This window comes from Podarcis gaigeae (genome assembly GCF_964106915.1).
Source record: "Podarcis gaigeae genome assembly, chromosome: 2".
NCBI lineage: Eukaryota > Metazoa > Chordata > Lepidosauria > Squamata > Lacertidae > Podarcis > Podarcis gaigeae.
In genome coordinates this window covers 21,720,056-21,742,221 of record NC_139679.1, presented here as the reverse complement: position 1 = coordinate 21,742,221, position 22,166 = coordinate 21,720,056, and the positions used below count along the sequence as shown (strand labels likewise).

General features: G+C 44.2%; 1 protein-coding gene across 1 annotated transcript; it reads left to right on the top strand.

Annotated features, from left to right (window-relative positions):
• Positions 1-1,121: 1,121 nt before the first annotated feature.
• On the top strand, positions 1,122-20,279 carry UTP6 (UTP6 small subunit processome component). Its single transcript, XM_083727574.1, has 19 exons — positions 1,122-1,325; positions 2,433-2,517; positions 3,326-3,367; positions 3,451-3,543; positions 4,483-4,530; positions 5,047-5,110; positions 5,528-5,646; positions 7,350-7,427; positions 9,577-9,658; positions 11,183-11,264; positions 11,879-12,060; positions 13,969-14,048; positions 14,167-14,244; positions 14,391-14,570; positions 15,964-16,044; positions 17,111-17,220; positions 17,338-17,404; positions 18,780-18,852; positions 20,019-20,279. Exons 1-19 carry the CDS (start codon positions 1,234-1,236, stop codon positions 20,174-20,176), a joined length of 1,794 nt encoding a protein of 597 aa, XP_083583700.1. The 5' UTR covers positions 1,122-1,233; the 3' UTR covers positions 20,177-20,279.
• The last annotated feature ends 1,887 nt before the right edge of the window (positions 20,280-22,166 follow it).

Genomic DNA, 22,166 nt, shown 5'->3' with positions numbered 1-22,166 from the left:
TAAAAAATGGTCCAGTAGCACCTTAGAGACCAACTAAGTTTGTTCTTGGTATAAGCTTTCATGTGCATGCACACTTCTTCAGAAAGCTTATGCCAAGAACAAACTTAGTTGGTCTCTAAGGTGCTACTGGACAATTTTTTTTATATATTTCGACTGCGTCAGACCAACACGGCTACCTACCTGAATATAGATAGTATTGTGAACAATAATTTATCCTACACATTCAGATTGGGACGTGGGTGGCGCTGTGGTTTAAACCACATAGTCTAGGACTTACCAATCAGAAGGTCGGCGGTCCGAATCCCCGCGACAGGGTGAGCTCCCGTTGCTCGGTCACTGTTCCTGCCAACCTAGCAATTTGAAACCATGTCAAAGTGCAAGTAGATAAATAGGGACCGCTCTGGTGGGAAGGTAAACGGCGTTTCCGTGTGCTGCTCTGGTTCGCCAGAAGCAGCTTAGTCATGCTGGCCACATGACCCGGAAGCTGTCTATAGACAAACGCCGGCTCCCTCAGCCAATAAAGCGAGATGAGTGCCGCAACCCGAGTCGGCCATGACTGGACCTAATGGTCAGGGGTCCCTTTACCTTTACACATTCGGATTGCAGGTTGGATTTTTGTTTTGTTTTATTGGGTGCTTCTGTGGGAAAGGTACATCTAGTATTTTATAGCTGGCACTCAATGCCACTATTTTCGTGATATTTCACACTATCTGCGCCAGATAAATGCAACTGCTTTGATTTTAGATGAGTGTTGCAGATGATATATCAAAGAGGGAGATCCTGAATGACAGCATTTGTAGTTTGGAAGACAAGATTAGTAGGAATTTGCTGGGGGGGGGTGTCACAGAAATTGGTAAATTCTAATTAATGAAGTGTATATTCCTTGAATTTATGAATTGTATATTCCACATCTTAGCAACTCAGGTTGTCACCAGGCCCTCATGCCACCTCACGTCTGGACCAGGCTTTCCTTTCAAAGGAGCGGAGGAGGAAAGGCTGACAAAGCGGCCCTGATCTGCCCTGACCCCTTTTCCCGGCCGGAGCCAGAAATGCTGCAGTTCCCCTGGGAGCCGCAGGGAGGCAGCGAGCCCTGCGCGGAAGGGAAACGCGGCGACCCCCCCCCCCGGCGGAAGCGGAAGCCGAGTCTCTCTCCTGGCGCGGGCATGTGTTGCTCGCTGCTGCTGTGCATTTAGCTAGAGACCGGCGCTCGGAGGCTGGTCGCCTTTCCCGGTCATGGCGGAGAGGACCGAGCAGCGCATCGAGGACCGGATCCCCGAGCTAGAGGAGCTGGGGAGGGTCGGGCTCCTTACCAGCAAAGAGATCAGGTTGGGCGAGGCGGGATCTCCGCGATCCCCGGGGATCTACGGAGGGAACGACCCCATGGATTGGGGGTGGAAGCAGGAAGGTGGGGAAAGGGAGCCTCGTTTCTCTGGGTCGGTTTTACGTATAAGCTAAACAAGCTCTAGCTTAGGGCCCCACTTTCTTGGGGGCCCCTAAAAAATTTAAAGGAAAAACAACAACCAGGATGTACATTTCCAAAATGTAAGATAAAAAACAAATCAAATAAAACCTACATACAGCAACAGTTTTTTGTGTTGTGTAGGCTCCTGTGATGTAAGTAATGGGCCCCCAACCATTTTAAGTTAGAGCTTAATAATTATTTCACTATTAATGTACTTATTAATTGTATTTCACTATTAATATATTTCTTCTTAATTGTATTTCAGTTCAACAATTACTTTGATAAAATACATATTTTGTTACGTGCAAATGGATTTAGATACCTATTAGGTCCGTAAATGACCATATAGCATATATTCAACACAAAAAACAGTGACAATTTGTTGTTGACAAAGGACAGCTGGACATATAAAGGGCCCCATTACCTTCAGTAGCTTAGGGCCTCATCAAACCTAAATCCGGCCCTGGTCCTACTCTTTCAAGGGCAGTAGGAAACAGGCTGTTCTTGGCAGACCTGCAAGCAGCCAAGCCATACCATATATATGATTTTTATTAAATTTTTACAATTTCAGAGAAACATTTAATATACTTAAGATATCAGTGACTTCTCTTCTTCTCTTTCCATGGTTCATTTTACATATCTTATATCCCTGCATATTTTACAATGTACCATTCAGTATTCCATGATTGTATCCATCAAAACTTATTTACACTGTGGAATTTATCTTAATGCTGCCAGTGTTTTCAGCTGTACACAGTTACTTTCCATATATTCAGTAACATCTTTTCAGGATTTTATCAGCCCCCCACCCAGCCCATTCTAGCAGCCAGGCACCCATCTAGAACCTGCATGTCCCTCTCCAGACATGGACAATAAGGAGAAAGTTGAGTTGTCCCAAAAATGTTGTGATACCTGTGTGTTCTGTGGATAGGGAACCATGGAAGGGTGTTGCCTTTTTGTATTTATGCAGGGCAGTTATTAAGAAGACCTTAGCCCTTGAATATAAAATACAACGGAGAGCACTCCATAAGGAGAATTTTATCAGTTACATTCAGGTAGGTTTCTTAAGAAGATTCATTTTCAGTATGCTTTCATCTCTTGATATTTATCTCAGTTAACAAGCGTTATATCTTGTGGTGTTTCTTAAAAATGTGAACTGAAAACATAATGCAATAAAGCATGGCTTAGTTGTCAAATGCACAGTCTGGTATATCTCTTGGTTCTAAATTTTGATGCAGCAGATCTATACATTAAATACAATGCAGTTATAAAGATGTAGAGAGGGCCTTTTAAAAACGGAGGAAGCTGCCTTATATCACCAGACGAGTAGATAACTTATTGACCCTCCAGATGTTGCTGGACTACAGGTCCCATAATCCCTGACAATTGGCCATGCTGGCTGAGGTTGATGGGGTTTGGACTACCAACATCTGGAGGTTCGCAGGTTCCCCATCCCTGGTTAGCAGCAGCTCTTAAGAATAGACAGAAGTCTTTCTGGACCCTACATAGAGAAATGAGTGTGTGTGTGTGTGTGTGTGTGTGTGTGTGTGTGTGAAAGAGAGAGAGAGAGAGAGAGAGAGGTAAATGTATGTTTTGGCTCCATCAAAATCCAAGAGGATTCAGCCCACTGATTGAGTGGGGAGGAGAGTTTCTCCATGCTTAGTAGCTAGGATGAATGGGCACTGGATAATTTTTGATTTATTCACCTCATTATTAAAGGCCTTAATTGCAGTTGTTATTATATAATAGCATATAAAATCTATATAAAGCAATAAATGCATGGCTTTTTCTGTGCTAGCTATTGCTCAGTTTTTATCATCCTTGAAGTATTGTTGACCTTCTAAATATTTTCTTCCCCTTCAGTATGAAATCAATCTGTTGGAATTGATTAAGAAAAGAAGAGCGGTAAGTTGACATGTAACTGAAAACTTGAAGGGGTCCTTATGGAATTTACCAAGGATTGTAAAGTTGTGCATTGTTTTCCATAGCGCACTGGCTACTCGTTCAAGAAAGATGAGATTGAGTACTCCATTCTGCAGAGAATACATGGTGTCTTCAAACGGGCCACAACAAAATGGAGTGTAAGACTGTTTTATTCTATAGCACTTGGATGATTTTGTATAACCTCTTGTGTAACATGATGCTGACCTTATTTGTCCATAATTCCAAACCTTATTTGTCCATAATTTGTCCAAACTGCAGCTAAGTATGAATGAGCAGGTGTGCTAGCGACATAGTTAGAAAACAGCAACTGTTTCACTCTTCTCCTGGTGCTGCTGCTGTTTTTCTTGGAGCTGTGACAGAGTTTGGCTTAGTGTTATGTTCAAACCTGGGCTCATGGGTTGTCTTGCTCCAAACAAACCATGAGTGGTAAGCCAAGAACAAACCAGTTGCAATTTGTAGCTTTCTAGTTTCTAAAATAGGGACGCGGGTGGCGCTGTGGGTTAAACCACAGAGCCTAGGACCTGCCGATCAGAAGGTCGAATCCCCGCGACGGGGTGAGCTCCCGTTGCTTGGTCCCTGCTCCTGCCAACCTAGCAGTTCGAAAGCACGTCAAAGTGCAAGTAGATAAATAGGTACTGCTCCGGCGGGAAGGTAAATGGTGTTTCCGTGCGCTGCTCTGATTCGCCAGAAGCAGCTTAGTCATGCTGGCCACATGACCCGGAAGCTGTACAGCAGCTCCCTCGGCCAATAAAGCGAGATGAGCGCCGCAACCCCAGAGTCGGCCACGACTGGACCTAATGGTCAGGGTCCCTTTACCTTTACCTTTTTAGTTTCTAAAATGCTTGTTTCAGAATACTGGTTCTTCCTCCTCCTGAAAGACAGGTCCATCACTGACTGCTAGTTGAGACACTTCTTCATTCCATAGTTTCTTTTCTCAATTGCTGGCTGTGGAAGCTTTGACTTTCCCATATCTTGCTCCTTACGCCATTGTTGTAAAAAGGATAACAATTCTGGATTAATGGTACTTGTTGTGTTCTTAGCTTACCCGTACCCTCCTTTTTGTTTCACTTCCATAGGATGATCTTCAGCTGTGGTTGTCTCATGTGGCCTTTTGCAAGAAATGGGTGAGTATTGGAGTGTAATTTCCTCATTTCAGCTGTGAGCTTATAAAGCAGTTGAACCTCCTTTCAAGGGAGCCACGGGATGTGGTCTTTGCATGGTGATAATTTGGAAGAACCTTGTTGAAATGACCGGATTTGTTGGAACGACCGGACTTGCTTTTGATATTTTTACCTGCCAGTACTATCAGAGGACTGTGAGTTAGTCTCTGTCTCTTATATATGAGTATGCATGACAGAGTTTACAACAGCCGGAGTTTGTGATAAATAAATAAATACTAAATAAATATTCACAGTCTTGCTGCTGTTTGAGCTTTGTTGTTCTGCCTGACCACCCCAAGCTTTTGTTAAGGGGAATGCAGGTGCTAAAAACTAAGTTCCCTCTGTGCAGATCCAGATATATTTCCCTGTAAGATGGCAAACCAAACAGTATCAAAGTCCTCTGTAATGAAGGTGAATCTGTTTCACTTGAAAAGGTACACAATATAAGAGAGTGATATGATGCTTTCTGTTTCCTTATAGAACAGGAAAATACAGCTGAGCAAGGTCTTTTCAGCCATGTTAGCTCTTCATCCCAACAAACCAGGTACGGTACTTAAGCTTGTAAATGAAGTGAGTAGGGTAGACAGTCTTGGAGTGATGGATGGGATATCCTGGCAGTGGCACAATTTGTTTGCCTGATCTGGCTCATTTAAGCTGATGGAACAGGTTACGTTGCTATACTAGAGCAACCTTCCCCAATGTTGTGTCCTCCAGATGTTGGCCTCCACATCCCATCAGCTCCAGCCAGTGTGTCCAATGTCCAGGGATGATGAGAGTTGTAGTCTAGCAGTATCTGGAAGGTACCAATTTGGGGGAGGCGAGGCTAGCAGAACAAGGCATAAGAACCATTACTTGGAATGACTTCTTGGTTGTCAGCTGGTTTTGCAGTGGCTGTCTTAAACAGCACCATGCATATCTCTCTCTCTCTCTCTCTCTCTCTCTCTCTCTCTCTCTGTTGTAGCTCTCTGGATCATGGCTGCAAAATGGGAAATGGAGGACCGTCTCTCATCTGAAAGTGCCCGGCAGTTGTTCCTTCGTGCGTTGCGTTTCCATCCAGAATGTCCCAAACTCTATCAAGAGGTAATATGTGATTCTGATGCTTCCCCACTCCCTCCGCTGCAAATGTTTAACTAGTTCGTTTCAGCTAAGATCTGCTTGTTCATTGACTGCTGGTTTGTTGAACTGAAGGACAGAATGCCATTCTGGTTTTCCATCCTCACTGGCAAATTATTCTTTTTTTTAGTTGTATACCGCCCTTCCTCCGAAGATCACAGGGCCGTTCACAACAGAAAAATACAAAACGAAAACACAAAATGCGTAATAAAACGAAAGCAGAACAAACCAGTAACCGCTCTCCCTCAGACGCATTTAAAAAGCCATATACCGTATTTTTCGCACCATAGGGCACACCGGACCATAGGGCGCACCCAGTTTTTAGGGGGGGAAATCAAGAAAAAAATCCCCCCCCCCAGCCCCAAAGAGCAGCGTACAGGCTACGCACAACCTCTTCCTGCTGGAGGGGTTGCGCGCAGCTATGGAGCAAGCCAAAGCAGCAAGCGGGATGGATCCCGCTCACTGTTTTGGCTTCCCCTTTAGCCCCATGCAGCCTCTCCCTCCTGGGAGAGGCTGCGTGGGGCTAAAGAATCCATAGCCCCGTGCAGTCTCTCCTTGCCAGGAGACGCTGCGCAGGGCTTTCCTGGCTTTACTGGGTGGTGGGGGGATTCACCCACCTCCCGCAAAACCGGCAGAAGCCGCGCAACTCCTTTAAAGAGATCGCGGCTTCTCCTGGCTTTTCTGGGAGGTGGGAGAAGGGACTGATGCGGCCAGTCAGTCCCTTCTCCCTCCTGTGGAAAAGCCCGCAAGAGTGCACGGAGCTTGTGTGCAGCTCTTGGGGGCTTTTCCCGCCTGCCTCCCCCCTGCATTCGCTCCATAGGACGCACACACATTTTCCCTTGCTTTTCAGTAATGCTAATCAGTCAAAGACCTGGTTGAAGAGAAATGGTTTTGTTTAGTGCCTAAGGAGATGTAATGAATGGGCCAAGTGTGCCTGGTTGGACATACTGTTGCTTTTTTATATACGTATAACTTTTGAGCTAATAGTATGATGCCCTTTTTTCATTCTCAAAGCTATAGTTAAATATGGTAGGCATTGACTCTGAGTGTGTCTGCCAGGAAAAACTTCAGATGTAATTGTCTTTACCACAGGTGGGAAAGTAAGATATGCAATCGTTGTTGTGAAGTCCTTTGTGTTTTATCTTTGCAGCCTGAAAGTGATGCAATTTTGTAGTATTGCTTTTGTTGTTAAAATCATCAAAAGTCAAGGGGAGCTTTAAAATTTCTCTCTAAAATTTTAACATGCCAACTTGATCGCCACTGTTGTCATTATTTTTATGTGTCAATGGTAGCCTCTGTTGTTGTGAAACAGACATTTTTATCCACAATCACGGCGTCAGTTTCTGGTGAAGCGCTTAACCGGGCAAAGTTTTCAACAGTTTCAAGAACAGTAGTGAGGGAAAAGTCAAAAGAACCACGAATGCAAAGTATTAAGAAGAAGACTGCTAATTTTTTTTTTTTAGTAGTAGTTATAATGCTGGGAGTCCCTGAACCATGGTTAATTGGGAGCGTGCCACAAAATGGCTGATTTCCTATTCCAGATTTTACTCCAGTTACGTTTTACATCAGCACCACTATTAACCACAGTAGTAACAAGGAATCCTTCTCCACTGGCGTTTGAAGCCCTTGCCACCTCATTTTCCCCTCTTTGCCTTTCTTTGTTTCTGCAGTATTTCAGGATGGAGCTCATGAATGCCGAAAAGCAAAGGAAAGAGAAGAAAGAATTTGAGCAAGCAAAGATGGACCTGGTAAGAAATGAGATGCCGTTGTCACGGAAAATTTCTGCCTGTGCCAGAAACAATTCCTCTTGGGTCAGGGGTGGGGAAAATCTAGACCTGTCTGCTGAGCCCTTGGGATTTTTTTCCAGGCTACATCTCCTGTCCCCAGGCCACTCTCCTCTTCTGCCTGTCTCTACACCCTTCTCAAGTGCTTTTGCTTGGCTGAAATAAGTCCTTGAACTGTGCAGGTGCCTCTTTCCTCCCTGGGTGGAGATGGGTGTGTGTTTGTGGAAACCTGTGAGCGTTGTGTGACTGGCACTGCCGGATTTACATATAAGCTAAACAAGCTATAGCTCAGAGCCCCATTCTCTTGCGTAATAATAATAATAATTTATTATTTATACCCCGCCCAAAGGTAGCCCCACGTAGAGCGCATTGCAGTAGTCCAAGCGAGAGATAACTAGAGCATGCACCACTCTGGTGAGACAGTCTGCGGGCAGGTAGGGTCTCAGCCTGTGTACCAGATGGAGCTGATAAACAGCTGCCCTGGGCACAGAATTGACCTGCACCTCCATGGACAGCTGTGAGTGCAGAATGACTCCCAGGCTGCGCACCTGGTCTTTCAGGGGCACAGTTACCCCATTCAGGACCTCCACACCCGCCTGTCTCCTGTCCCCCCAAAGCAGTACTTCTGTACCCCCCAATATACTTCTTCTTAATTGTATTTCACTATTAATATACTTGTTCTTAATTGTATTTCAGTTCAACAATTACTTTGATAAAATACATATTTTGTTACGTGTAAATGGCTTTAGATACCCATTAGGTCCATAAATTACCATATAGCATATATTCAACCCAAAAAACAGCGACAATTTGTTGTTGACAAAGGACAGCTGGACATATAAAGGGCCCCATTACCTTCAGTAGCTTAGGGCCTCATCAAACCTAAATCCAGCCCTGGCGACTGGGATGCACTTAACTTTGTACGGTAAAGTGTCACAACAGTTGCTGTACTCACTTTGCGCCTGCTTCTGGCCCCCTTCCCATCACTGGTGTGCATCCCCCAAAACATGGCCCAGGAGGGAACGGGGAACCTTAATCTGGAAAATGTTTTCCCGCCTCTGACTTAGACAGTTAAGTTGTATCATTTGAAGTGTTTGTGATACAATAAATTACGACATGCTTATACAGTACAGTCATACCTCGAGTTAACAGACGCCTTAGGTTGCATTTTTTGAGGTTACGAACCGCCGAAACCCGGAAGTACCGGAACGGGTTACTTCTAGGAATTGGTCGTCGCGCATGCGCAGAAGCAGTAAATCACGCTATGCGCAGAAGCACCAAATCACAACTATGTGTGCGCAGCTGTGGGTTGCGAACGCTGCGGGTTGCAAACGTGCATCCCTCACAGATCACGTTCGCAACCCGAGCGTCCACTGTGCTATGTGTCCATTTGAGACATCTGAAGCAAAAACAGCTATCCCTTAATTGGTCTTGTGCTTGTCCTTTAAGTGCAGCTCAGAGTCTACATGACTCGAGGAACGTCGCTGGGGCAGCTTTCTCCTGTGGAGCAATGTTTCTGTGCTCCTGTAATAGTGGCGAGTCATCAACTTGGGACATGTGCTGTGGAACAGTTCTAGTAACTTGTACAGCTGTTAACAAACGCAAGGCGAACACCGGATTGTGTTTTGTTGAGTGACTGCACTCTTCCAGAGATCACACGCCTCTTATGAAAGGTTCTTTGCCAAGTTCCTTTTTAATTTATGTATTCTGTTGAACATGTAGCCCACCCCATCCAAATGGCTTGTGGTGGGTAGGAAAAAGCTAAATTATTCCATCTTGACCTTCCCTGACCCTGCCCGCCAAAGTGTATTGTGTTGCTTCTAGAAGACGTTGACAAGCTGCAAGTTTCTTGTGACCTGTGCCTTATGGAAAATATATGCCAACAAAGCTAACCAGAGGCCACACTATTGTTGCTTTTTCAATATTGGGGAATGTCCACCTATCAATATATGTGGAGCATTTCTCTGACAGTGCAGTGCAGTGGCTCATATGTGCAGTGGGGCTCCAGCTGCAACTCCTGTGGAAGAAAAAGTGTTGGTTGTGTGCCATGAATTGTTTTTTTATCTGAAAAGGGTCTAGGACATGAAAGCTTGACTTTTGCCTGCAATTTTAGGGTGAATTCAGCTATTCTGAGGAAATACTGAATGGTGCAATGGCCCGAGTTGTCTACAGAAATGCTGTTCAGAAAATCAAAGGTAACTGCATGTTGTGTTTCTCATCTGTGTGTGTGTGTTTTAAGTAGCAACCTGCCTTAGGTAAAGGGACCCCTGACCGTTAGGACCAGTCATGACCGACTCTGGGGTTGCGGCGCTCATCTCTCTTTATTGGCCGAGGGAGCCGGCGTACAGCTTCCAGGTCATGTGGCCAGCATGACTAAGCCGCTTCTAGCGAACCAGAGCAGCGCACGGAAACGCCATTTACCTTCCCACTGGAGTGGTACCTATTTATCTACTTGCACTTTGACGTGCTTTCGAACTGCTAGGTGGGCAGGAGCAGGGACCGAGCAACGGGAGCTCACCCCGTCACGGGGATTCAAACCGCCGACCTTCTGATCGGCAAGTCCTAGGCTCAGTGGTTTAACCCACAGCGCCACCCGCGTCCCAGCAACCTGCCTTAGGTTTTTAAAAATAAATATAGGCCACTGGTGACTGAAGTTTGGTTGGCTGGGGTGAATATTGTGGCACCCATTCTAACAGAATGGCTTTGGGATGGCTACAACCCTGAAGGTGTTACTGACAAAGGGGTACTTTCACAGACAGTTAAAAGACCTCTCCTCACCCTAGCTTTCCACAACTGTTGATAACCGAGTTCTGGTTTGGTTCTGGCTGCTGAGGTTGCTGAAATTAAATTGACTATATGGATGTTTTCACTGTTATTTATTGTTTCGAATGGTTTTATGAATATTGTGACTGATTTAAAATTCAAAAGTGGCACCTAGGTTTTTAAAAAATATATTTACAGTGGTACCTCAGGTTAAGTACTTAATTTATTCCGGAGGTCCATTCTTAACCTGAAACTGTTCTTAACCTGAAGCACCACTTTAGCTAATGGGGCCTCCTGCTGCTGCCGCACCGCTGGAGCCTGATTTCTGTTCTTATCCTGAAGCAAAGTTCTTAACCTGAAGCACTATTTCTGGGTTAGCGGAGTCTGTAACCTGAAGCGTATGTAACCTGAAGCGTATGTAACCCGAGGTACCACTACTAGTATGTAGGATGAGTTGTTCAGCTTTCTTGTAGCGTCTGGATTTGGCTGCTCTCAGGATGCTAGTGTTGATGGGATAGCTGTCTCTGACCTGGTATTACCTGCATAGAATCATAAGAGTTGAAAGGGACTCTGAGGGTCATTTAGTCGAACCCCCCGCAATGCAGGAATCTTTTGCCCAATATGGGGCCCGGAACCCTTTGACCCTGAGGTTAAGAGCCTCGTGATCTACAGACTGATCTGTCCCAGCTGCTGTACTGAGCATTCATGAATTGTGTAGGCAAGTTCACATACAAGTCAATCCAAGCCTTGCAGCAAAATTTGACTCCACATTAAAGAGATGCATTTCAAGCAAAGTTTGGAGAGTTCTTACGGTTTTATTTATTTTTAAAATTAATCCTCTTGTTATAGAGTACATATATTTTATTTGTTAAATATTTTCTGGCTTAAGAGAGACTGTTTATGAGGTTCTGGACCCCCCAAATTACTGTCTGTCTGTCTGTCTGACTCCATTCTAGGTGCCGAGTTTCTTCTGTCACTGCTGTCAATTGCAAAACTTTTTGATTTTACACAAGACCTTCAAAAGGAAATTTTGGAAAAGTAAGTTTGGGGTGGGTGTGGAGAACTAGAGCACAATTAGTGTGGTCCATTCAGGTGGTCTGCAGCGTGTCTGTAAAAATACAGTTTTTAAAAATAACAATCATACAGCATCTTTTGCATTTTACTGTTTTGTTGGAAGCCGCCCAGAGTGGTTGGGGAAATGCAGCCGATGGGCGGGGTATAAATAATAAATTATCATCATCATTATCATCATCTATCGTAGTGCATTGCAATTGTTACAACAGGCAGAAAAATCATTAAGTGGTCTGCCAAGACCTTCAGCAATTTCCAAGTGGTCTGTGGGAAAGAAAAGTTTGGAAGCCACTGTGCTAGAAGTATTATTTTGTTTAACATGGAAAGCATTCAGGTGTGATCTCCTCAGTCTACCACCTCATCCCCATTCTGTTCTTCAGCCTGTGTAGACCAGACTGTGACTTGGCAGACTCTGGCATGTCTGACGTGGCTTCACCTGAAGTGGTGCCAAGAGTATCTCAGGATAAATAAAATGTCACTGTTGTGATATAGCCACCTGTTTGGAGAGCAAAGCACTCTTAATGCTCCCTCCTAAGAAGAGGGTAGCACATGGAACAATAGCATGATAGTTTTCCTCTTAGCCTGCAGGCAGAATACGCCAATGATCCTCTTATGTGGGACTACATAGCACGGCAGGAGCTGGAGAAGGACTCCTTGCCCACAACAGAACATCGGTCCAAACAGTCAAAGGCACAGGAAGCAGCCCTAAAAGAAGAACGGTGTTGCATGGTGTTTGATGAAGCAGTCGCCTCCCTTCCCACAGGTTAGAACTTGTGCCTCTAATATATATATCAGCATTTATAAAGTTTAAAATCTCTAAAACATAAACGATACTTCCAGTTCTTGCGGTAGAGCTTTGAAGATGTATGTAGTCATGATTCCCAAATTAATTATGAACTGATGGACTTGAAGAGCTCAATATGTGTGTGTGGTTATTTTTTAATTTTTAAGTGTTCAGATTTCCCCCAAAAGGGGTATATTTGAATGAAAATGGGAAGGCAATACTTTTGTTTTTGCCAATGATGTCATGCAGATGCTGCGAAGAATTTGCATGCGCGATGAGCCTCCTTCCCACGCTTAAACACCCATCTGGAAATGCAAGAGAGGCAGCAAGCTTTCCTAGTGCTTGTCCATTTGTCCTTCTCATCCGCTTGCAATTGTTAATCAGGTTTCACGATGCGGGTGGCGCTGTGGTCTACACCACTGAGCCTCTTGGGCTTGGCTGATCAGAAGGTTGGCGGTTCAAATCCCTGCGACGGGTGATCTCCCGTTGCTCTGTCTCAGGTCCTGCCAACCTAGCAGTTCGAAAGCACACCAGTGCAAGTAGATGAATAGGTACTGCTGCGGTGGGAAGGTAAATGGCATTTCCGTTCGTTCTGGTTTCCGTGTCCCATTGTGCCAGAAGCAGTTTAGTCATGCTGGCCACATGACCTGGAAAGCTGACTGCAGACAAATGCCAGCTCCCACAGCCTGAAAAGCGAGATGAGAGCCGCAACCCCAGAGTCACTTTTGACTGGACTTAACCATCCAGGGGTCCTTTACCTTTACCTTTACATAATAACAGTGGTGATTTATGTCCTCCAAAAATACTAATTAAGCTATTAAGGTGAACTGGAGGCTTGCTGGCCTAGTTCTAAGAGCAGATGAAGTGATGAAGCCATGTCTGGATTTGACCACCTCAAGACTGCAGGTAGAGACTCGCATGACTGAATGTTCCCCCATTCAGCACCTTCATATAAAATCCCTTCACATAGAAATTTAGATTTTAAGGAGCAAGCTTCCAGGCTAAACTTTTACAGGACATATTCCATGCTTGGGAGTGTACTGCTGCTCACGAGAGAGTGATTTTTCCTCAGAACCTTTGCCTGCAGTCTGAAGTGGTATGGTCCAAAACCGTTTCATGGCCACCTCGGCCGAATTTGAGAAGGCGGCCAGAGTGTCAGTGGCAGGAGGGAGCAGGGCCCTCCTGTACCTTCATGTAGCACAAGGGTTTGCGGGTCTTACGCCACTAACCGCTTCACCTCAGGGACTTAACGTACATCGTGCAATTTGCATGGAGGAGGGAACAGCTGAGTGAACCCGGCTAGGCTGGTTAGCAAGGGTTTATTTCATGCACAACCTTCCCAGAGGCCTCCCATGAAACGCCTCAGAAGTCATATTCAAAAGGCAGTACCGCCCACTTACCGTTGTCTTGCTTTGGTGACGGAAAAGAGCCATGAGGTGGGCAGAATATGTGTGTCTTCTTTCTGGTGTCCTGCAATCCACTTTTCCCTCATGATGTGCTCCAAGAGAGTCAGATTTTGTACGTTTTCATCCTCAGCTGACTCAGAGAAGCAGGAGAAAGCACCAGAGCTGCCTTGAGGTTTATACGGTGTCTGTACCGTGTGGATTTTAGCTGTGTTTTATCTACGATTTTATTCGTGCACTGTTCGGTGAGCTCTTTGATCAAGTGCTTATAAAATTTCTAAATAAAGAGACTGAAGGAGGAAAGAAACTTGTAGCAAATCTTGTGAATAGGTGGTTCCACCCCCCTTTTAATTGTTGGTTTGATAGCTTTTGCTTAGGAGTTGAATTTTTCTTTAGCGGGTCTTGGAAAAGCAGTGTTGTTGTTGTTTTCATTCAGAAGGAGTGACTGCTGTTTTTATTTAATGAAACATTTTTAACCCTCCAGAGGCCATGTGGGAACGGTACGTCGCTTTTTGCTTAGAAAGATATAACCGGAAGACAAACAGTGAAGAGTTAAAGCAGAAGGTAAACACTTTAAGTATTCCTGCAGACAATTTCAGAAGTTTACTTTTGTTTTTGTGGAGGCTAGTCTGCATGGCAGTGAAGCTCATTCTTTTTTCCTTATCTCTCCTTGTATTTTTAGAGGTTGGAAAGGATATCAAGTGTTTGCAGCCGAGCTCATGAATTACAGTTGCTGCCAGCTTCTCTCTATCAGCAATGGGTAAGGATGTATATGGCTCTTGCTGGGTTTTTAAAATATATATATATAAAAGCACCACATCGCATGAAATGAGAAGACTTGACTTTGGGTCTTGACACATTTCTCAATAAAGGCTTCCGTTTTGTCTTTGATTTGCATCTCATCAGCTCCAGCTCTTACTGGGGCTCGACCTCCGAGAAAAGGCTGAAGAGGTGGCAGCAGCGGCAACGAGACGATTCAGCCACTTGGTAGAAATGTGGGAGATGAGGCTGAAGTTGCTCCTCCAGCTGAACACGGATGGAGTAGGCCCTTGTTTCCAGGAAGCATTTAGAGCAGTTAAGGCGAAGGTAAGCGACAAGCCCCTGGAATGAAAGGATTGCTGTTTGCAAGCCTCATGGTGGAGGGGCAGTGTAGCGATCAAACACAGGGCCCCCGGATGTTTGGCGGTCTATTGACCCTGTGCCGCCACTGCGATTGCTTTTTCCGCTGCCACCACCCCGTATCTCACGGGGACACACGGAGTCCAGTCAGTTGTTAACATAAACAAATAATCAAGTTTATTTTTAAATGCTTATGGTTTCAGTTAGTTTTTCTTGACAGTTTCTTAATCTTAGTTCCTAACAACTCCAAACTGATTATTCCAACTATCTATCTGACTCCACCTAACAATTCCTCTCACTCTCTCACAATACAATTCTACCAACCCACACCTAAACCTCCCTCTTCCTTCTTCAACTCCCAAACCTCAACTCTCAACTCCCAAACCTCAACTGACTTTCAAAACCTCCCAGTCTAACTTTTATTCCCCCCTTGCATTCTCACTGGCCAAGCACATCACACCCATTTTAACCCTTTCCTTATGACCCATCCTAGGAGGGTCATCCCGGCTGGAGCAGCCCCCCGCGACCTTCTCCCGGCTGGAGAGGTGAGGCGCAGCTATGGCAGGAGCCTCTATAGCCGTGCGTCACCTCCAGCCGGGAGAGCACGTGCGGGGCTAAAGAAGCCATAGCCCCGCGATCCTCTCCCAGCTGGAGAAGTGACGCGTGACTATGGCAGCAGCCTCTCCGCTGCGCCTTTCCGCTGCTCCCTGACCTGCTCTTTGGGGCTGGTGGTGGGCTTCCCCCCGCCAGCCCCAAAGAGCAGGTCGAAAGGAACCGACCCCTCTCGCTCTCCAGGCTTCCAAGAACGCCTGAACGGCACCTTGTTTTAGAGCGGGAAAACAAGAGGGGGAAAATTCTCCCACTCTCTGCACAGCGCTTCCTGCCACTTCGCTGAAGGGGCGCTGGACAGAGAGCGGAAGAATTTTTTCCCCTTGTTCTCCCCCCTCTAAAACAAGGTGTGTCCTATTGTCCGATGCGTCCTATGGTGCGAAAAATACGGTATTTAGAAAGGTTTATTGTTTTGAGTACATTCAAATGTAAGATAAAACATATGCAAAGGGACTTGACAGGAAGTCATAGTTGAAGAAAAGATTTTGGAAGAAAAAAGGGGAAAAAATATTAACTTTCATTATTATCATTTTCGGTGTGGGTGTCTGCACATATGTGTGTTGTTGTATGCAATTTTTGGGAGGAAATAAGACAGTAAATAACAAATAACAAACTAAATATCGATGAATGTAATGATTATTTCTTAATTATATTTAGTGGTAGTATGGCTGTATTGTTTTTTATAACATAAAACCATTCAATAAAAATTATTTTAAAAAATACATTAATTTTTCTCTCTTCCTACCACTAGGACAGCTTGCCGTTATGGATTCTATGTACAGAATGGAGCGAGAATGTCAATAGCACTCCTGAAACGGAAGCACTCTATCAGGTATTACATATCCTATTTGAAAACAACTACAGCTCAGCATGGGTAGAACTATTCAGGAAAGCGGATGGGAATAGTCTTACTAGTAACATTAACATGTTAGCATTAATTTTAGAACCAGCACTGTGCTTGGTAATCTGCAGGTCAAAGAAATCATGTGATCCCAAGACAGAGCCTTGTAGAGTACAGGAGCCAGACTAAGTTGGGCTCAAGGGCTTTGGCGAGGGAAGACAGTGTCCGATCTGGCTGCCATACTTGGGGAAAGCCTTTGCTGAAGATGTGAGTTGTCTCTGACAATAGAGAAGTGGAAGCAAAGCAGGAGGGGGGTGCAAGAAAGGGGGAGAAGGAGGGGAATGACTGGAGACAGTAATACTCAAATGGGGGGGGGGCGCACACCTATTGAAAGCACCCCAGATATAAATGTGTGTATGAATGCATTCAGACACAATCTCCATTTCTAAATACAGTGGTACCTCAGTTTTCGAACGTCTCCGTTGACGAATATTTCGGTTTTCAAACATGCCTCGGAAGTCAAACATGCCACGTGGCTTCTGCTGAGTGCAAGATCCTGAGGCCAAGCTGTCAGCTGTTGAGTTTTCGGTTTTCGAATGTTTCGGAAGTCCGTTCGACTTCCAAAACGCTCAGAAACCAAAGCACAGCTTCTGATTGGCTGCAGGAAGCTCCTGCAGCCAGTTGGAAGCCCTGTCGGATGTTCGGCTTCCAAAAATAGTTCACAAACCAGAACAGTCATTTCTGGGTTTGTGGCATTCGGGAACTAAAACATTCAAGAACTAAGCTGATTGAAAATCAAGGTATGACTGTATATTGATTTGGAAAGGACAGTCTCGAAATTACAAGATGTACTCAGATTTGCTAAAGTTAGCTGAATCAGAATTATTCCATCTGTGTACACCAGTCCTGCTCTCTATTTGAATCCTTAGCTCTCTGGGTTGAAATATCCCACTTCGGATCAAAATATGCTGGCTCCTCATAGTCCATGACATGTGCTTAAGAGCTTCACAGGTCTTCTCTGAATGTGCTCAGGTTCTTTTTACGTTTTAACTTGCAGAGATCTTTGCTTGCCACGCTGCCTGCTGACTCGGTAACCATGAAGGAAAAGTATATCGAATGGGCGTACAGGGCTGGTGGCTATAAGAAAGCAAAGAAAGTCTTTACCAGGTAAGAAGAACTCCTTCTGAAACACACACATATACAGAAATACAATTATTTATTTATTCTGCTTTCTCTGATGGTTTTTAAAAACTGAATCCCTCACACACCATCTTTATTTCCTAGTTTACATGAAAGCCGTCCGTTTTCCCTTGAGTTCTTCAAGAAGATGATTCAGATTGAAAAGGAGCAAGTAAGTAACGTAACTTAGGACAAACTTAGTTTTAGGGTGTTCTGTATCATTAGAGGCATGTGCCACTGAATTTTCTAAAGGGAGCAGTGGTTAATATGCTGGAATATGTTGGGATTGGACTACTATAAGGTGCCTTTTTAGAAAACATCTGGAAACTTCTTTAAAGGATTTGACCTATATCAAGTGCATCGTTGCTATTCTGTTTCCTGACATGACTCAAAATGTTGTGTTGTTTTCTGAAAGCCCTAAACAGCTAGAGATGTTGCTTATTTTTTATACTTTTTTTGTTTGTTTGGGGGAAAGGTCATAGCTCCACAGTGTCAGATTAAACGTGGATGCCCAGTACATTTTTTATTTTATCAACCAACAATTTTAATAAACCAATTTGGATACATTGTCGTGGGGGCGCTAAAAGGCCCATAGATCAGTGCCTACTTTGCCTATTTGATAGTTAATAATAATAACAATAATTCTACCCTGCCCATCTGACTGGGTTGCCCCAGCCACTCTGGGCAGCTTCCAGCGTATGTAATAAAGACATAGCAAAACATTGAACCTTTAAAAGCTTTCCTATACAGGGCTGCCTTCAGTGTTAGATCAGCTGCTTTGCATGCATAAGGTCCCAGGTTCAAATCCTGGCAGCTTCAAGTAGGGCTGAGAGATAACCCTGCCCCAAACTTTGAAGAGCCACTGCCAGCCAGTTCTGAGCTGGATTGACTTGTGTTCTGTCTTGGAATAAAGCAGCCGTCCCTGTGTGCGCTCTGAATGTTTTTAACTTTCACTTTAGTTGCTGCCCATGGTTGTATCTGGTTGGATAGGAATACAGTTGTACCTCAGGTTACATACGCTTCAGGTTACATACGCTTCAGGTTACAGACTCCGCTAACCCAGAAATAGTGCTTCAGGTTAAGAACTTTGCTTCAGGATGAGAACAGAAATTGTGCTCTGGTGGCGCGGCAGCAACAGGAAGCCCCATTATCTAAAGTAGTGCTTCAGGTTAAGAACAGTTTCAGGTTAAGAACGGACCTCCAGAACAGATTAAGTACTTAACCCGAGGTACCATTGTATGTGTGTTTTACGTATAGTTTTCAGGGAGCTCCAGGGGGTGTAGTGGAGAAGGAATAGCAGGGGGAGCATTCAAGGCTATGGGTTTGGGTGGTGAGTCAGGAAAAGTGCCATGTGAGAGGGGAAAGCTTCTCAATACCTTATTGCCCAAGCCTGTCACAGCTTCTGCTCTTATTCCTGTGTCCTTTTAATTCATGGGCTGAAGGACTAAATAGCAATACACTGTTTTATGTACTTGGCAAGTATATTTAACAGCTGTAACCTTTGGCTCAGCATCCTTAGTTATCCCCCCTTTTTTTCTACCTCCAAGGAATCCTGTAAAATGTCCAATATCCGAGAATATTATGAACGTGCCTTGAGAGAATTCGGTGCCACAGACCCTGGTAAGAAGTTTTATTTCTTCAAGTGTTGTGGGTATAACCAGAGATCTTCAGTTCCTTCCTTCTGCATTTTGGTTAGAGTAAATTTAAACACACGCACACAAAAAACTGGATTTTATTGCGTATCATCTTGAGAACCTACTTAGGCCAGAATTATAATAAGCAGGCATAGGCAAACTCCGGCCCTTCAGATGTTTGGGACTACAATTCCCATCATCTCTGACTACTGGTCCTGTTAGCTAGGGATGATGGGAATTGTAGTCCCAAATACCAGGAGGGCCAGAGTTTGCCTATGCCTGGTAATAAGGATGAAGTCGGCAGCTAAATAAGCAGGCAGCCCAAATAGCAATGTCCCTCAGATGAAATCCCCACACCACCCCTCAAATCCCCAGAATTAAGTATCTGGCTAACCTGGGGGCTGGCCATAAGGCTGTGGTAGCCAGAGCCATCCAATGTACAGGAAAAGGAAATCTTTTAAAAAGTTGTGCACAAGTTATTTTGCTCTGGACTTGTTCCAAAGGTTGCTCATCATCAATTGTTCAACATATACCGAAATGTAAAGCTGTCACTACTGCTGGAACCACTTTCTCCTCTTTGATGCAGAGTACATACGCGGGTGGTGCTGTGGGTTAAACCACAGAGCCTAGGACTTGCCAATCAGAAGGTTGGTGGTTCGAATCCCCGCAACAGGGTGAGCTCCCGTTGCTCAGTCCCTGCTCCTGCCAGCCTAGCAGTTCAAAAGCACGTCACAGTGCAAGTAGATAAATGGGTACCGCTCTGGCGGGAAGTTAAACGGCGTTTCCGTGTGCTGCTCTGGTTCGCTAGAAGCGGCTTAGTCATGCTGGCCACAAGACCCGGCAGCTGTATGCCAGCTCCCTTGGCCAATAAAGAGAGATGAGCGCTGCAACCCCAGAGTCGGCCACGACTGGACCTAATGGTCAGGGGTCCCTTTACCTTTACCTAATCTTTAAAAAGGAGCTATTGTAAGTACTACAGCAACTGCTAAGTTTTTAGACCCAGATTTTGCAAAAAAAAACACAAAAAAAAAAACACTCCACACATATACCCCAATGGTGGAACATACATAGGATCATGTGTTGCTAAGTTTTGGGCTCACGGGGGCATTTCCATTATCACAATATTAACTAGCCTTTTTTCTTCCTTTGAAGATATTTGGCTGGATTACATCAGAGAGGAACTGACTCAGTCCCAAGGCAAACCTGAGAACTGCGGCAGCATTCACTGGAGGGCGATGAAAATGTTGCAGGGAGAACAAGTGGAAACTTTTATTTCAAAGTACACATTGCTGCAAACTGGACACCTGTGAGAAATGTAATCATAGATGTGTCTTATCTCAAGAGCTAAACCTACTTTAAACGTTGTTTGTAAATTTGTAAACCCAAAGGCAAATAAATATATATTTTGGGGGGGCCTTCTCTCTTCATTGTTGGTTTTTTGATGGGTGGATCAAAGATTCTGACTGGCGTTCATACGGCGTACTCCAATGGAAAAAAAAAGAACTATAAGAACATGAGAGTGGAGTTAGAGGAAACAGTTGGCACATTGTTGTGTGTGTTCTGTTGATCCATAAAACAGAAGACACAGAAAGAAAAGCTGACATTGCTATGAACCACCTTGAGATCTTTGGATGAAGAGCGCTATACAAACAAACAAATAAATAAATTTATTGCATTCTCCAGTAGCACTTTAGAGACCAACTAATTTTGTTCTGAGTATAAGCTTTCATGTGCTTAAGAGAAATCCCCCCCCATCCCATAACACTGTTTTGTGGTTTTACTATGTGTTTTTTGTAAAATTCATTTGCGTTGTCACAATTTTCAAATCCACCTTGTGACATACACTGAAGAGTGGTCTACAAGTACAATAATAAAGAGTATTTAAATAAATAGGATTTCTAACTCTTGGACATTAACTAGTTAGCAGTGCATATAGAGCAGTAACAGTGGTGTCCAAAGTATCATTAACAATCTAATATCCAATCAGAGTGATTTTTTTGGAATGCGTTGATATTACTCAAGTTGCAAGGGATTTAAGACTGACTGGTCAGTTTGGTTTCATGAAGTTTTTAAATTTAAAATGTGCCAATAGATTGAATCTAAAGATGTCCTTCTGCAAGCAGAAAGCCTCTCCAGTTCAAACTTCTGCCTTAGCATTGCACTGAAAAGCAATGTGAAATCCAAGTACAGTCATATCTCAGGTTGAAGTAGCTTCGGGTTGAGCGTTTGTGGGTTGCGCTCTGCGGCGGCCCGGAAGTAACAGAACACATTACTTCCAGGTTACGCCACCCGCGCATGCGCAGAAGCAGTGACTTGCAACCCGCAGACCCGGGCTGCGTTGGCTTCAGGATGCGAATGGGGCCCTGGAACGGATCCCGTTTGCATCCAGAGATACCGCTGTACATCCATTTGCACAAAATCCTTTGCTGTTTTTCCTCCTGTCTGGATTTATTTTGTTCTGATTATTTTATAAACACCTTGTCTAGGGCAGATCAAGCCCAAATAAATAGCTGGGTCCCATGCAGTTGCACACTGCAAAACGATACCCCAGTGGCTGGAAGACACATGCTGGAAAGCAACGTTGGCTTGCCCAAGTCTTGAGATCTCAAGAGACTCTGCTTGCAAACATATTTTAAGGGAGAAAGTGCACTCCAGCTATTGCTTTCCACTAACAGACATGCAGTTGCAGGCATATTGGCTGCACTTCCACATTCTTCCAAGTCCTAGCATAAGAGTTTGCACAAGAATGCATTTAACAGAACATGCTCATCAGTGCACTTGCATTTAGATTTCAATAGATGCAACCCAAAGTTTGCGGGCATACAGTTGAAAGCTAAAATACAAAATATAGGGTACTACTATGACTTCCAGGCAGTCTTGAATTCTTGCATCCATTATTTTAGGGGAAAAACAAAACTGTGCCACTGTCCTGTGTCAAGACTCCAAATGTAATAAAATGTTTCCACTGGCCCATGTTTTCAAACAGGTGTCATAACACCACTGCCCAATTGAAACCTGTAGTGTGCTCTCGGTAAATGATTTTATAGGTTTTAAGCATAAACACGAGTTTAGAAAGCATAATAAGGCAAAACTTGTGCAGTGCTGGCTCGCATGCCAACAATCCTTTCGGACACGGGACAAAGTGAATTCCTCCTGAGTACGCGTGCATACCCAAAAATAAATACTCACCGGAATAATAATAATAATGGATGATGTGGAGTTCAAACTTCTATACAGTAATAATAATAATAATAATAATAATAATAATAATAATAATAATAATAATAATAAATAATAAAT

Coding starts and splice junctions, on each gene's coding strand:
- UTP6 (XM_083727574.1), top strand. CDS start 1,234: ATGGCGGAGAGGACCGAGCAGCGCATCGAGGACCGGATCCCCGAGCTA. Junction 2,518..3,325: donor ATTTTATCAGTTACATTCAG/GTAGGTTTCTTA, acceptor CTTCCCCTTCAG/TATGAAATCAATCTGTTGGA. Junction 14,049..14,166: donor GTGAAGAGTTAAAGCAGAAG/GTAAACACTTTA, acceptor TTGTATTTTTAG/AGGTTGGAAAGGATATCAAG.